Below are 16198 nucleotides of genomic sequence, written 5' to 3'. Positions count from 1 at the left end.
TTTAATTGAGGTGATCATGTTTTTATTATTTGTTTAAGGAAAAAGTGTGCGACATTGTAGGGACGTTTTGCTTCATTGGTAGATTTTTAATTGATCAAAACTAAAATGACAGACGTGCACATCAGCATACTAACAAACACATATTTGAATTTTGGCGATCTGAAGTTTTCTTCATTTTAAGATCAATAAGGGGGTCTGCATGGAAACAAGAGTACTTGTCTTTACTCGACTTAGAGACAGATAGTGAACAACAAACCCTGACTTTTTATGTACTTATTTTGTATCACTTTTCATATATATATAAAGAATATAAAAGATATAACCTCTAAGGTAATATAAACTTGTTGAAGTTAAGAGTCAATCGTGATGTCTGATGATAAGAGAAAGGTTTAATAATCGTTAAATCATGCACAATGTTTCCCCGAAATATTATAAAGTTAAACGAATTGCAGCTTTATATTTACTATAATGCAGAACAGTTTTCCTCTTACAATTCATTTTAAGAGTAGTTTGCTTAACTATTGAATAGTAAAAAAGCAAACGATCGTACACTGTAGAAAACAAATGTATTTGCCGGTTGAATTAGTGAACCGTTCATTGAACCTTATCTTTTAACTTTACCGCAATATGATCGATAAGTTGCCGGTGATGCATATCAATATGTATTTGTTTTTTCCCTTTTAGGAAAGACATGTATTCCTATAAATTACATTCTTGTCTAAAACACTGTTAAATGCTCAGATCTATTTTGATAAATTTGTTTGAAATTGTTAAAGAAGCCACCCAGTGGACACACTGCGTCCGGAGAACGTCCGGAAAACGTCTTATTCTACGTTCGCGACTTAAAAACAACGTTATGAGGACGTCTTGTTCCAAATGTCTGTGCAACGTTTGAACTAAGGTTACTTAATAAGTTTACAGTAATTATGATCAAATCACTTCAAATAAAAAAGAAACGATAATACTTTGTAATTTGTATGATCAGTATAACACATAATGATCGTAACGAGATGATTAAGATGTATACGGGAATTATTTACTTTAATTTAATAAACGTGATATTAACTAATGTATATAACAATATATTTCTAAAAGTGAGAACTTTTTTGAAATATTGCATTCACAAAAACATTATCCCAGTAATGCCTACACAAACATTTCAATAACGATAAAGCTGTTCTTACTGAAGCAGCGATATAACGAAAGCACTTTGGTCATGTCTCCCCTTATTTTGCAAATTGGTCTGCTAGAGGGCAGCATCCTATATACAATAAAATACATTCTTTTTTGTTTATTGTTGACATCGGTAGCATCCAAGTTGCTTAAACATATTATAAATAAAGATAATTTATATATTAATGTCTAAATTGGTGTATAAAGAGGGAAAGAAAAGAATAACACAACTATTTGCGCGGTATTCTGTACTTCCAGGTGTCTGTTTGCCCATTCGATTCAAACTGGACAAACTGACCACTGGTCATTGGGAGTCACCCAAACTGGATAATTGTTAATAGTTATCTTCACAGTCTGAATGCTTGAAGATGTTTAAATATCAACTTCGTTAGGTTGGTAATTGTTGAAGTTTTTTGGTACAGTTTGCATTTTGACACTTTTAATGTCTGTTTACAAACAAAACATACATACAAAATGTATACATTTAAGATAATTGTAACGAACCCATGTAATTGCATATAGATTAGATTATAAATAGAACGTGGCGACAACGTTGTAAAAAATGTTATACACTAAAAAACGTCCCACAAACTTTTATTTTCAACGTTAACTGCAACGTTTTCATGACGTTTTGTGCCCACTGCACACATGCATTGAACATCTTAACTGAGTTTAAATATATCAGTCTTCAACTATCTAAGTCCAGTGTCATCTAGTGTTTATAATGAATTAGGAATGTAGCGTTTGAAGCGGTCTGATTGTTTTAAAATGTTCTGTTTTATTCATAAACTTGTACCCGTTCTTGTTATTTTAATTTGCAGGTACCATTGTTATTAACAGTACATTGTAGGTAATTAAACAATTATCATATCACATCATAATCCCTCCTGCCTTCATATCTTTTTTGTATAATACAATCTTTATAGGCTTTCCGTTGATCTTTACACGAAGAAATGTTGGTCCGTTCCTATGGTGCTTGAAAACGCCTCGAGCAACTTTCTTAAAACACTTACTCCCACAACGTTACGTGATAGAATAATAAACATATAGTTCCGTCTCCTGAACTAATATGTCGTCAGCTTTCCATGAATTAAATAATTTCATCAAATTAACACGTTTTTTTGCGGAAAAAAGTATGAGCAAATACATCCATTATATGCCGTTGTTTTATGGGAGTTTCTGTATCTTGCTATGCTTACTAGGTATCAAAACGGTATATAAGTGCGGATTTGTTGATTAACTGACCGCTGAAGACATCTTCAAGATTCAGTAGTGATATTTTTTCAGTAACATGTTTTTCCCCAAAACTAACACATGACTTTTCAGCAGTTATTCATAGGTACTTTCGGCACAGGGCGTCACAATTGCATTACTTTACAATTATGACTCCAGTCTCGAGGGGAAGAAAAACGAACCTGTGCATCAATAACGGATGTGAATGGAGCGAAGCGCAAGGGAAACTTGTTGGACAAAATAATTGTCCATATCCTTATATAGTTAAGTATATACCGTAAAACACGTTTTGAAACTCAAAAAAAAGATATGCTCATAAGTGAAACCCGTTTAAAACGAACACAGCAGAACCTCTTAATTAGTTCTACAGTGAAATGCATTAACATTGTTCTTTAGAATAAACATGTTTTCATAGCGAACCTCTAGGGACTCATGAAATTAGTCTTCTGCAGCTAAACACATTTATAGCACACTTTCTGTGGCGTATACAATTTGTATTGCACAGTGACATACCTCATTTTGTCGTCTCAGGCAAGGTTTCGAACATGCTATAAGTGTTCTCAAACGAAGTGTGTCTAACTCAACGATTCTTTTTTAACATTTCCAAAAGGTACCACACGTCCTAATCTGTAAAACGTTTATAAAGATGCGCCTCCAACTCCGATTAATCAATGCTTTAACGGGAGTTTAGTGAGAAGAGGGATAAAATACATATTTTACACTTACAGGTGTTGCATATTCAATATTCACTTATTCAAAATAGTGATATATCTTTTCATAAGCATACCTGGGATTTGATTTTCCATTTCGATGTTGATCTTCAGAAAACCTCTCTGGAGTTGTCAATGGTTTTCTTTGAGGAAGTGGTGGCGGGTCGGTCGAAAGATCATCAGGTAGATCATTATTGATATCCTGTATACAACCTTGTCTGGGGATAGCCATGTGTGACGTTGTGTGGATGAATATCAGTCACAACCATATGTTCGCTACCACCAGTATGCCACTGTAGAATAGCTTCTCCTGAAACGTCTCTGGGACTAGGACATAATTGTATGCTACCAACATAAATATTACATCAATATATATGCCAACGGAACAAAGGCAGGATTATACTATACTTATCATCTATACACATCCCTTGTCGTGCAAATCCATTATACGATGAAGTCGTGTAAGATGAATAAAGAATCGCTGCCAAATAAGTACAACTCCCGATAACGTGATCACCAGAGTATGTGCATTGTTGAAGTGTTTGTGTACCGGAACAATACCATTGAGTGAGGTTTCGAAGCTAAAACAATGGCTGACTGAAACCTTATCTTTGTCTCAAAAACAACAGAGTTTTCGTTTCCTTATTTAACGGAGGGGTGTTTTCTGAAACGACGCCGTATCATTACTTCCACATAAATGTACATAGAGTAATCGTTAAATATACACAAACTGATTCAAATATTATAAATTACACATGTCACACTATTAAGGAAATTCATGACTAAGGAATATTCATTAAACTTTGATTTCCAGAGGAAAGTATTACTGAATGAAGGAAGTTTGTCTTTCCAAAAATATAACGATTTTCTAAATAAAATCTATATTTTAGGGGTTTCGTTATATAAAAGTATGGTGGTACAAATTGTGCCAGGGTTAAACGTGTATTATCTTAGAGGCTTGTCTTTCCGACTATATTTTTGTTTACCTCTCATTTATTATTCCTTGCATTTCACAGTCAAAACATGTCTTGTTTACAGTACATATACCTCTCTTACAAACCCTTTATTGCGACGGCTGCTATAGAAGTGTTTGTCCATGTCCAGGATTAAAGCATGTTTGTCATATGACAAGTCTGCGAAATACTGTTACATTACACTGTATTGCGTTAGGGCGACGTCTGAGAATGGAAGTGATTTCGTTATAGCAATCATCTTGTTCATAATGCGTAAGATATTTGATCTGCACATAATACTGTGCTGTACCAATAACCTGTGTTATGATAAGAACTCGTCTACAAGAAGACACCATTCTTAAAGATGAGAATAATACCAGGTATTCTGGTAGATTTTAATCAACCTACTATGTAATGATACTTCCTCTTATCGATAATATATTTACCTTACCGTTATTTTATTATTCATTTAGCATGGGCTGATGAAAATATATCAAGATAATCTTCAGAATACAATAACTTGTTTTCTATGCTTTATTATGCAAAGTCTGTTGATCTCGATCAGCATGTAAAAGGACAATATTCAGATGTAGGTTGTGATTCGTGATGACTTATCACTTGTCACTACATAGTCTTTGAAAACTGTGTCGTTGATGGGACTTTGATTACCATGCATCACGAGACACAATTCTTAGCGTATTAATACAACACTGACCGGAACTACAATATCCAATATAAATAAACAAGACGGCTGCTGAAATATCGCTGGGCATTGTGAGATTTGACAATACCATTGTAAATTTATGTGCAAAAAAATAAATAATAAAAAACCCTTTTATTATTACGAAAAAAAACAATGTCTGCAATATCGTACAAAATGCACATCGGTTGAAATCACCAATGCCGGCAATGGAAAAAAAATAACGCTCATGCAATTTATCAGAAATATCGTCTGCTACACTGCACTGATGAACAGGTTTCGTTACAAATGTCTGAAATACACTTATTATATAGACCTACTGATACATATATTACAGACCTACTGATATGAGTCACAGCACACATAAACATTTCAGACATTTGTAACGAACTTGTGCTTCGTCGCAAGATCACTCACTTCAAACTCTGTCAGTTTCACGCGTCTCGCATCCACCATATTTTAGTTTCTGACGACATGTCCAATAACGAGGATGTTATAGAATCTACCGACTATTGTCAGGTTCCCATACAATCAACAAATACATTTACGCCTGGATTCTTCACAAAATGAGCAAAGAGAAAAGTTCGAATTAACTTCCCAAAATAACTCCCTCGTGAAAGGAAAGGTCGGATTTACAGTGTTCACTGTATTTGTCCATGCACGAAATTTGTTCCGGGAAAAATCGAAACAATTTAATATCCAACTTTCAGCTCAGAGTTCTATTGATAAACTTAAATCACCCTATATACATATCATACGCAATTGTATTGATACTAAATTGTGGAATAAAATTGAAGTGTTTGTTAAAGTTTCAAAGTACTACTTTGTTTGCCAATCAGCACTCGACAATACGCTGTTCAAATTATTTAACGAAATTGTGGGGACTGTCGATAAGGCGGGCATTTTTAATTTTGAATATAAATTATAAGTTAAAAAAGAACATAAGAGGCAGGGAAAACGTTAATATAAGTATTGAACTGTTTTTGTATGGTATTTATGATCTATTTGAATGACACAGTCTGTTTGATCAACTCCAGTTAATACATGTATATTTTTGAGGACCAAACCTTCATAACGTCTACACAAAAGACATATGATTGTTTAACGTTATTGAAAAGACACAACTGACTGGGCATTTAGATTTGTACGGTAGCCAAGGAAAACAATTTCGATTTATTATTAATGTCATCTGTCTTGAGATTTTAACTTAATAGAACTAACTTGAATTTTTCTCATTGATTATTGCTTATGGTGGTTAACGTTTGTTCGACTACCCGGGTGCTCTATCGTATTGCAAGGCACGAAAGTCAGATCTATTTTCATATATTTCAAGACGCGGAGTTATTGTTTAAAATGTTTATTCTATACGTGTTTGTAATCTCGGTTGTTTTGTATGTGTGATACTGTTAGCCATGCATAGACCGTGTCCCAGCCAGACCCGTCCTTCACGCGTCATATCAACTCTGCATGCGCCATATAAGTTTCACCTCCGGTCCGAAACATTCCAGGTCTGCTGACTAGTGCCTGTTATCTGATGTCTGCTGACTAGTGTCTGTTATCTGAAGTCTGCTGACTAGTGTCGGTTCTCTGAAGTCTGCTGACTAGTGTCTGTTATCTGATGTCTGCCGACTAGTGTCTGTTATCTGATGTCTGCTGACTATTGTCTGTTGACAAATGACTAATAGTATGTGGGTACTGGGTGGTAGTCTGTGACTTAAATTTCAGACTAAGGTTTCATAACTTGCTTCTGAAGCCTTTTCCGCCTTCATTTGCTTTTAAGTAAGAAATACATGGCAATGAGCTACTTTACATTACCTTATATTTAGTGTTTATTCACCAATAAGCAAAGATATTAAAAACTGAGGAATGGGAAGCGAAACAAGTGCTTCTGGTGTAGGCAAAAAGAGCAAAACGGGAATCGATATAGGAAAAACATGTTATGCTTAGAATGCTGATGAAATGATGCAAGGAGGATGAATACAATTTGGTACCATATGCTTTTGCAGTACTTTATGGAGGAAACATATGGTGTCCCGGTTATAGCGATATACTAGGACTCGCGTATAAAGGAGAAAGACCCTGACATGCGGTTACTGATGTCCGATATTCATATGTCATTCATCTTAATATTATTAGTTCGAGAAAACCAGGTTATTTCGATCCACCATATGTGTTGCCATTAAAGTCAAATGTATCTGTTAGTGAATTGGCTCAGTGAGTCTTTTTTTGAGTACCTTGATCAATGTCCGACCTGTTACCACTAGCAATATCCCTTCGGAATCTATCGCCGCGGCTGTCACGATCTGTGATTCCAATTCCGTCACGGTTGATTTATTAACGGTGGTAGAACCATCGTAATGACTGCATATTCGTAGAATATTTCTCCTACCAGACTGTACAATGATTAGGTCATTGTTGACGTCATAGCTGAGAGCATGGTTAGCTAGTAATCTCAGATTTGATTGATTAAACCTTCCTAACAAGCTTCCCGCGTCGGATAAAAGAAGCACTGTTCTATTGCCATGATCAGATACAGCAATATCCCCATTTGCATTCACAGCGACGCGGAAAGGATATATAAATAAGTTATCTTGAGTGACCTTTGAACCCTTGACACAATAAGCATCTTTCGCACAAATACACCTGGTACTACTGCTCCTGTTGTTGCTTGATCGACCTTCGACCTTTGATCCCGAAGGCTGTGAACGAACAGATTCTGTATTTCTTGAACATGCCAGGCAATGTTCTCGGATAGAGTAACGTATCAAGCATGCGCTTTGACAACCACAATCCTGTCCCGGTTGGTTAGTGAGGTTCGGCACCATACAGGCAATCAGACAATTGTCCACTGGACTAACAGCTATCCCTCGGACGAAGGCCGGCGTCATCACTAGAGTGTACAACTGTCAACATAAATATTCTGTATGTTACTATGTTGCGTTAATGATTTTATTTAAGCATTAGATGCTTTAGCAAATGTTTTACGGTTCTATAACACACATTGATATTGATCACAAACTTTTTAAATTTCTCAGGATTAGCTATAGACATTTGTGTTATAGGACCAGAACAATTTTTGCTAAAATATTCATTATTTATATTTTGACATTGCAGTTATACGTTGTTAAGTTATTTAGAACAGTTCTTTCAACAGCAGATTAATTGTTGACAACAATGAAATTGATGACAGCACAACAGATATTGATGACGTTACAATAGCAATGGTGTTATAGTCACAGTATTTGCCTTGGCATTGCATTGAAATAGAAGGATGCAGAAAAATATAAATATTTCAAAGTAGATGATGGGGAAACCCTAGTGTCACTTTAAAATGTCATCTCAGATGAATTTGGTTAACTTTTCACATAAACATATAGGTTTATGATAAAACGTAAACGAAAAAAAAATGTATGTCGACTATTCCTTCTATTATAGGCTTTATTCATGTGATGTTGTATAACCTGAATATTATCTTTTTCTTTTTTATCAGAAAGGCTTAAATGTGGTGCATTTTTGGTATATATCGTATACACCTACAAAGAAAAACAACTGATGACGGAACTACTTTTTACACTTCAGAATGTAAAATTACAACGCAGCTATTTTTTAGAGCAATTGTTTAGTTTACGTAAAAATTAAATAAAAGTTTAACTGTGCATTTACAACGTGTTTGTCTACTTTTTTAGAATAAATTATAAGGAATGCCCAAGATTTTGTTTTGATATATACGGTTCGGTATATACCGTATATATACCAAAACAAAATCTTGGTCATTCCTTGAATATTGAAAAATATCAAAATGAAACAAATGAATGTTGAAATTTAACATGTTAACGATGCTATATTAAGTGTAAGTGTCCGGCGTTTATTAGGAGACAGACGTTTAAGAATATTTCGGCTGAATATATCTGTCTATAGGCTATGGTTCCAATGTATTAACCAAGTCAGAATGTTTTATCCTACCTGCAGTGTCCTGGTAAGTACTTTGATACGCCTTGACTTCGGACATGATATATATAGATTGCCGTCTCTAGAGCTGGTAACGTCGTCAATAGGCATTCTCAAATCAACGGAGTCGATAGCGTTGCCATGGTAATCATAAAGTTTGATGACATTACTGTTTTGGAATGTAATCCACATACTCCCGTCTTTGTTTGGTAAGACATTAGATATCAGTTGCCCCGATGGCGTGAATTTTGTCGCAAGAAAGTAAGGAGAAGAATTCTCCTTCTTTTGTCCCTTTCTCGTGACGATTTTATTCAGTAATCCATCTGACCATCTCGTTTTGTTGACGCGCCGAATATCACTTGTGACTATCCGGGATCGTTGATGCATGCAGAAATTTGATAACTGATTATCCTTTAATATATTTTTTGGAACCTTAACAAACGTTTCATCCTCGTCGTCACTGCTATCGTGTGAGGAATAAACAAGTCTGTGATTTGATAGACGACACCCTTTAAGAAATGTTTTGTTTGTGTCATCCACTGGTGACAATTGTTCTACACTTTCCGCTACGGGCGGTTCATCATTTCCATCCATGGACTCTTCTAATGATTGCAATACTTCCAGCAAGTCCTGGTCTGTGTACTGGAATCCGTCTCTTGTGCTGCTAAAGGAATCTTCGTTCAGATTTACTAGTACACCTTTGTCAGCTTCCGAAATGTCGTCTGCAACATTGTAATCTTTCTCTGCTTCAAAACACGTTGTCAATGTCAGAAAATCGGGATCATATAATTTGCATTGTGTTTCGTGGCTCTCATTGAAATCGATAAATAAAGGATCAAACTCACATACACGTTGGGAAAGCAAAGTTTCGTTTGAATCGAAATCTGTTTGACTAGATTTGGTATTTGAGACTAATTCCGGTGTAAGAACATCGTCGTCATCGCCAGATTTAAACCATTGATGAGAATGTGTACAATGCCGGTCTGTCATTGTATTGGATGTATAGTCCGGATCTTCATTTGTCAAACGGAACATGCTGTTCTGGCTGAAATATTTGTTGAGAGCAAGGGTAGACTCTGGTTTACCTTCTGAGGGACGATAAGGATTGTAAGAATGTGTACGAGACAAATCGATTTTACATGTACGTATATCCATTGGAACAATTTCCTTATTACTTGTTTTTATGTTACCTTATATACATAGTATAAAGTGGAAACCCATCTATGACTCACACATTTAAAAGGACTTCACCTTACATAAGGAAGATTGAAGAATCAATATTTGATTAGATAATGTATTTGTTGACTTGACGAATCAAATTCATGTCAAATATATATCATCACGTGTCTCCTTCCATGCGGAAATAAGACATTAATATTTAACGTCACGTACAACTCATACACCCGCGTGACTAAATGCTCACGTCCTACAAGTACGTTTAAGGTAACTTGTCATTAGATGTACTTAATTTTGTGGGTCGGAGAGAGCGGTCATATTTTCCCTCAATTAAAGCACAATAAGGGCATTTACGTAATCAACCATTAAAGAAAAAACGTTAGCATTTTCTTTTTTGTTGTTTCTATATGAAAATGACTTTCGGTCGAACACGTCATAGTTTAAGTTTGAAACAGATTGTGCTGAAACAGATTGAGGGCCGTTAAGGGGCTTCGACAACATGGGTCCGACCGGTGGGAAATCCATTCGGAACTCCTCAGTGGCTATTTCTGTAAGCGTAGATAAAACACCCGAGGTTTGCCGATACATACGGAGGCGTGGTCTGTTCACGGGGCAGTGAAGTTTGTACGTTGTATCGGGCCGAGAGTTACCGATTAAGGGATGACAATAAAAAAACGCCTTTACATATATTCAAGTGAATGAACAGTGTTGGCTTAGATATATATCATAATAAAATATTGCTACCGTAATAAAACAAACTAATTCTTGAAAACATGATGTTGCCTATATTCTTTGTTGTCACTTTATTTTTCTACAGATAGGATTTCGCATTGTCACTATATGAACTACGGTGTAAAAACCACTGTTTCTGTTAAATCAGGACATCCGACTCCTTTAAAAATGGAAATTTCGAGTTAATTCTTCCTTGTGTTACGTCAATGTAAAGTAGTATTGTAAATTTCCTCAATACAGAGAACACTGATGTATTTTAGATATAATTATACCGACAGAACACGTCCTTGTTTATGGATATTTCCATAGCTTTCAACTTCCTCATCAATACACACTCGTGTATTCGTATCAAAGGTCGTAACGGCTATCGCGATAAGCAGGGCCTTGTCGTTATTTCACAACAATGATACATTCCATTTAAAGGTGTACCGATAATTAAAACAGAGGAAATGTGTATCTAAAAATAACGCGCAAAAAATATCAGCGTAAACACATCATATATATAAGCTTTATTTATTTTACAACAATTATGAAACAAATTATTTCAACTTACATCAATCACTCTTGTTGTCACGAATGTTAGCGCGCGGAGGGTCTTAGTGTGGGAGGAAACCAGAGTACCCGGAAAAAACCTACGTGATTGAGCATGTTACCCCAACCCTTTCACGTCCGATCGAGGAATCGTACCCCGGCCGCCTTGGAGAAAGACAAATGCACTATCCACTGTACCGCCCGACCACCCCATATCATGTTGATGTGTGTACGTTTACATAAATATACATGTACTTTCCATTTTTTTCTGGTAATGCCGTACAATATTTACTAGTCCGTGACACTGCCACTGTATAACCCTATAACGCCACCAAGTTTAGATGACATTCACAGCTGCCGAAAATGTCATTGTCCACGTAATGATGATATATTTACTCCACTGACTTCAATACCAATCCCTATCCCTCCCAACCTCCAACTTAAAGATTGCTGTTTTATTTGTAAAACAAGCATACACTATACATAATCCGATGGGAAAGAAATAAGGAGTTTTGAGTATGGAATATTTTATGAAACTTGGTAATTAAAAAAAAACAAAAACGCAGAAGTATTTCACAGATTGTATTTGCCCAATCACGTACTCATTTAAAGCTGAGTAAACTGGAACAAGCGGAGTAAAGTCTTGATAATAATTTCAACTGAGAGCATTTCGGCGCTTCAGTGTGTAAGGGGCATAATTACCCAATTAAGTTATTAAGTTATGCGGTGGTAATGTATACAAGTTACAAATATGGTATTATATACTGAAGTGGACAGCACTGTTGTATCTCTACAATAACAGCAGATGTCCTGCTTACAAACCCATATTTTGCATATCTTTCCAAGTACGATGACCCGTGAGCTTCATGAAAAGGATCCTTATCCTCGAATTTGATTTAAAAAAATAAACGTAACACAGTGTCTCTGTTTAACATAGATTAAAGACATTAACAGTTTGATTACCTTGAGTACAAGTCGGGCTCGTTCGTGCTATTGTCAACAAGGATGGCAGAGTTATTTTCCCTAGGCCACGTGCATGTTAATTCTGAAAATCAAACATATTAGATTGTTGAGCAAATAACACAATGGAACTTACTAACAACGAGCATATTAAGATACGTACAAATCTTTAATTGTTTAAATACTTCCGTGTTGAACGTGATGTAGTGAAAATTTGATGCACAACACTGTCCTGATATGGCAATAAAAACATCCTGGTCTTTCAACTTCCTCATTATAAACACACGCCGCTTGTTCCGTCTTCAAGTAGTCTATCTTTTTAAATCTATATTTACCATGTACTGGTGTTTCTATGTACAATATAAATGTATATTGCATAAATATGCATGGTCAACCACATGATACACGAGGCCCTACATTTTCTCTCTCCATGTAACAGTTCTAGAAATCAAGTGATATAAATCTGTATATACCTTATATATTACGTTTTATTAGAGGACAATACATAACGTATTGTGTCATTGCGATAAGGGCGTCAGTGAAAGATGCACCTGACATAGTTTCTGAGGTACGATAACAAGATAGGTAGATGATAAGTTTCAAATTACGAGTTACATCCCTTTGTACGTTTTGCTGTTTGAAGTATATATGCAATGAAACAATATTAGTGTTCCGAATAACTCTGAACTACCGCATATAAACAGGAAACACGGACGATATGTTCGATAAATTGTATAAACTGTAATCAACTCTATGGGTGTTTAGTCCACATTTATTTTCAACTTCTGCATTTGCATAACAGCACTTATTCCAAATGCTGTTGAATTTAAGCGCATAGTCAAAAGTCAAACAACGTGAAGCTAAAATAAAGAGTGTGGTTCATAACATCATGCCGGAGGCAGTTCAGATCGTTAGACAAATATATCTATTTTAACTTGATTTATGCTTAACCATATACCATGCAGCATACTTTTCCGTAGACTTAATGAAACATCGAAAAATATATAATTTCAATTGGTCGGACTACGTGCTGTCCTCGGGATGGCACGCTTAATTCCCTGTGGGTAGCGGCAAACACACGGCAAGAACTCCATTCAATGTCAGTTAAGTGTTTCTACGATTGGAAACAAACTTACATGTTTGATAGGTCAGGTCCTTACATTATCATATCCGAGTCCAGATTTCCAGCTGGTCAGGTTGACGATCAGACATCTGAAATTTGTCACTCTTGTGACCTCAATACTGTTTGGCTCGTCATATTAACTCTTTCCGTACCGCAACTCCGGTCCGGATTCCGTACCGGATGTACTTATTAGACTCGCCCCCGCGCATATAACAAAATGGTGGATTTTTAATGTACTTTTTAGACTAGGTGTAACTGCCGCAAGAATTAAACAGATAACCGTGAACAAATATTGTTATTGTTTCATGTTCTGGTTCATAGACAAACACTTCTTAATTTTCGCAGCATAATGACTAACTGACAACTGATTATGACTGATTAATCGACATTTGTCTGGCAATAAACGATACGATTCATTGTATTTAACACAGCGTTGTAGTGCAGGTTTCCAATGTGGTTTGATTATGGTTACGAATGTGGAGTCGTTGAGTTTTTTTTTTAAGTACAAGTAGATTTCATCAAGACTTATATTAGAATATTCAAATTTACTTCCATAAGTGTTCGTATCGAATTAAGTTGCCGCCATCTTCTTTACATTTGAGGCACCAAACGCAAACATCTTGCGGCAAATGCGAAAACTTTAAGTCACATAATAAAAAAGTGTACTCTGCACAACTAAAATTATTTCTTCCAAACTGATGGGTTCTGATTTTAGCGACAATTAATTGTTTTTTCGCGACAGTCTCGTGCGATAACCAACTAAACATCAGGCAGATTACATCAAAGTCTCTTGTCGTGTGTACACGACAACGGGGATGAGACGGCCCTTTATTTTGTCGTCTGTACACGACAACGGGGACCAGGATGACATATTGTTGTCGTGTGTACACGACAACGGTACGGAAAGAGTTAAGGTCCGTTACCAATTTATGAATATGCATGTTCACAACTGTCACAAACGCCGGAATAAAGTAAGTTATATTGCTTTGTCTGCTAACATCGTCGTTTACGTCAACGTTTGACATTTTATTTTTATTTTACAACCTCAGAATCCATAAAAAGGAAGTCACTACTTGTACATAATCAAAAGTTGATTTCTTTATCGGTGTAGCTTGTACGAACACTATCTTGTGGTGATACATACAATGTACATACATGCAATGTACATACATACAATGTACATACATACAATGTACATACATACAACAATACACATTGTCATAGTTACACAGACCTAGAATCTTTAGTTAGCAGTTACAATCTTGTTGTTACATATTGCAGCAAATCTTCAACACTCAATGTCGGGTGAAATGTCCTAGTTTGACAGTTGCGCACTTCTAAATGTTACATCGTAGTCCTGATACAGAAAGGGTTTTAGGGAGTGATAGTTGAACCGTACTCTTAGAAAGGGCTGAATCAGGTGCCGGCTCTGAAGATCGAAATTCCGAACTAGACAACGTACATGTACATGACAAACGTGACGCCTTGTTTTGGTTTTTTGAATAAAGTAACGTTAAATGAGTATATCATTGTCGCTTGGTATATGCTGCAACATAACAACTCGAAACAAATCCGAACGGTAGGGCGGAGAAAAGGCACTACAACATTATAATTCCTTCCTACCTGCGTTGTAGGACATTGCTATATTGAGATTCATAATTTGTTTTTTTTATTATATGTCTGATCATCGCTGTAGTCATGTCATTTTGTTTGTTTTGTCTTGAAACTTTCAACGATTAAGACTTATTTTTTTGTAAAAATGCACAATTCGATAACAATGTATATACAACTATATCTTGGATTTCTGTTTTCCCTTGACATTTTATCAAGTTTTTAATCAATATTTATTAACTTTATATACAACTACATTAACAATCAAGACATAAATCATATATCTGAGATGCAGATTTCAAAACAAAATTACTTATTTGCATCTTTCATGAAAACTGCTTTGTTCATGCATTTCTACGAATTTGTTAAACGCATTTCACCTTGTCAGTAAGTGATTTTACGAAACAGTTAACATAATTATGTCTCCAGCGTAGTTATGTTAACCAGCGTGAAATATCACTTTTTATATTTGTCAAGAAATTTCTTAAGTTAAAGTTATTCTAATTCCTAATAAAAAAAAGTGTGTTGAAATTATTTGATGTCGTATGCTTAAACTCGTCACCTGGCGACAAAATACATTTGTATAATTGTTCACATTCCTTAATTTATCTGGTTTCGCTTCCTCCTAAGTGAGACTCCCCCCTTATTTTTCTCCTTATTCCGTTTTTATTTCGTCGGGTTGTTGCTATTTTTTTCAATTACTCTGAGTAGTATTTACGTAGTATTGTCTTTTTTTTACTGCAATAACATTAAAATATGTACCTACTTGGAGCTTAGCAGAATTCTCACTAACACATGTTGATATTTTGCGCACATTTAATAACATATTTCAAACAATCTCGCAAAATACTGGACCAAAAGTATAATTGCTTCATAATTTCATTTTAGTGTTAATGACAAGTAAAACATGCATTGATGATTCTTCACAGTAAACTAGTATATATATATGATTCAAACTGACACTAGACACTTTGGTCTAACAGTTGAACGAATAACACAATCCAGATATACCTCAACAAATTATTTTTCATATCAAATCTTAGAATGCAATAACAACTTTGTTAAGATCATGCATATGTCTTCAAAGATCACGTGTAAATTTAGTAAGTGTCAAATAAAATAACTTATAATATATACCTAGTAACAATCGTCTATATATACCGTCTGCCTATTACTATCATCAAAAAATAAAGTAACCATAACATTAAATGATGATTACTGAGTATTACCTTATCTATAAAGATCATATGCTTAACTAGATCCATAATATACACTGAATAATATAATTGCTATATATGCCATGTATGCAGCCTCTCTATAAAGACCACGGAATTTCCATAGCAAGGAA

At 35.3% G+C, this 16198-nt stretch overlaps 1 protein-coding gene across 1 annotated transcript; it reads right to left on the bottom strand.

Moving 5' to 3' along the window:
• Window positions 1–6125: 6125 nt before the first annotated feature.
• Window positions 6126–9878, bottom strand: LOC110453186. The gene is made up of 2 exons (XM_021502036.1): window positions 8733–9878; window positions 6126–7672 (listed from the first exon to the last, which is right to left on the bottom strand). Exons 1-2 carry the CDS (start codon window positions 9870–9872, stop codon window positions 6968–6970), a joined length of 1845 nt encoding a protein of 614 aa, XP_021357711.1. The 5' UTR covers window positions 9873–9878; the 3' UTR covers window positions 6126–6967.
• Window positions 9879–16198: the final 6320 nt, after the last annotated feature.

Source organism: Mizuhopecten yessoensis, unplaced genomic scaffold (assembly GCF_002113885.1).
Source record: "Mizuhopecten yessoensis strain PY_sf001 unplaced genomic scaffold, ASM211388v2 scaffold7149, whole genome shotgun sequence".
Taxonomy (NCBI): Eukaryota; Metazoa; Mollusca; class Bivalvia; order Pectinida; family Pectinidae; genus Mizuhopecten; species Mizuhopecten yessoensis.
Note: the sequence above shows the minus strand (reverse complement) of the source record. Positions and strands in the feature narration are given on the sequence as shown.

What these genes read in the sequence shown, in the direction of transcription:
- LOC110453186 (XM_021502036.1), bottom strand. Translation starts at nt 9,872, where the DNA reads ATGGATATACGTACATGTAAAATCGATTTGTCTCGTACACATTCTTAC. An exon ending in TACTTACCAGGACACTGCAG is followed by an intron (nt 7,673 to 8,732) that starts GTAGGATAAAAC and finishes TTATGTTGACAG; the next exon opens with TTGTACACTCTAGTGATGAC.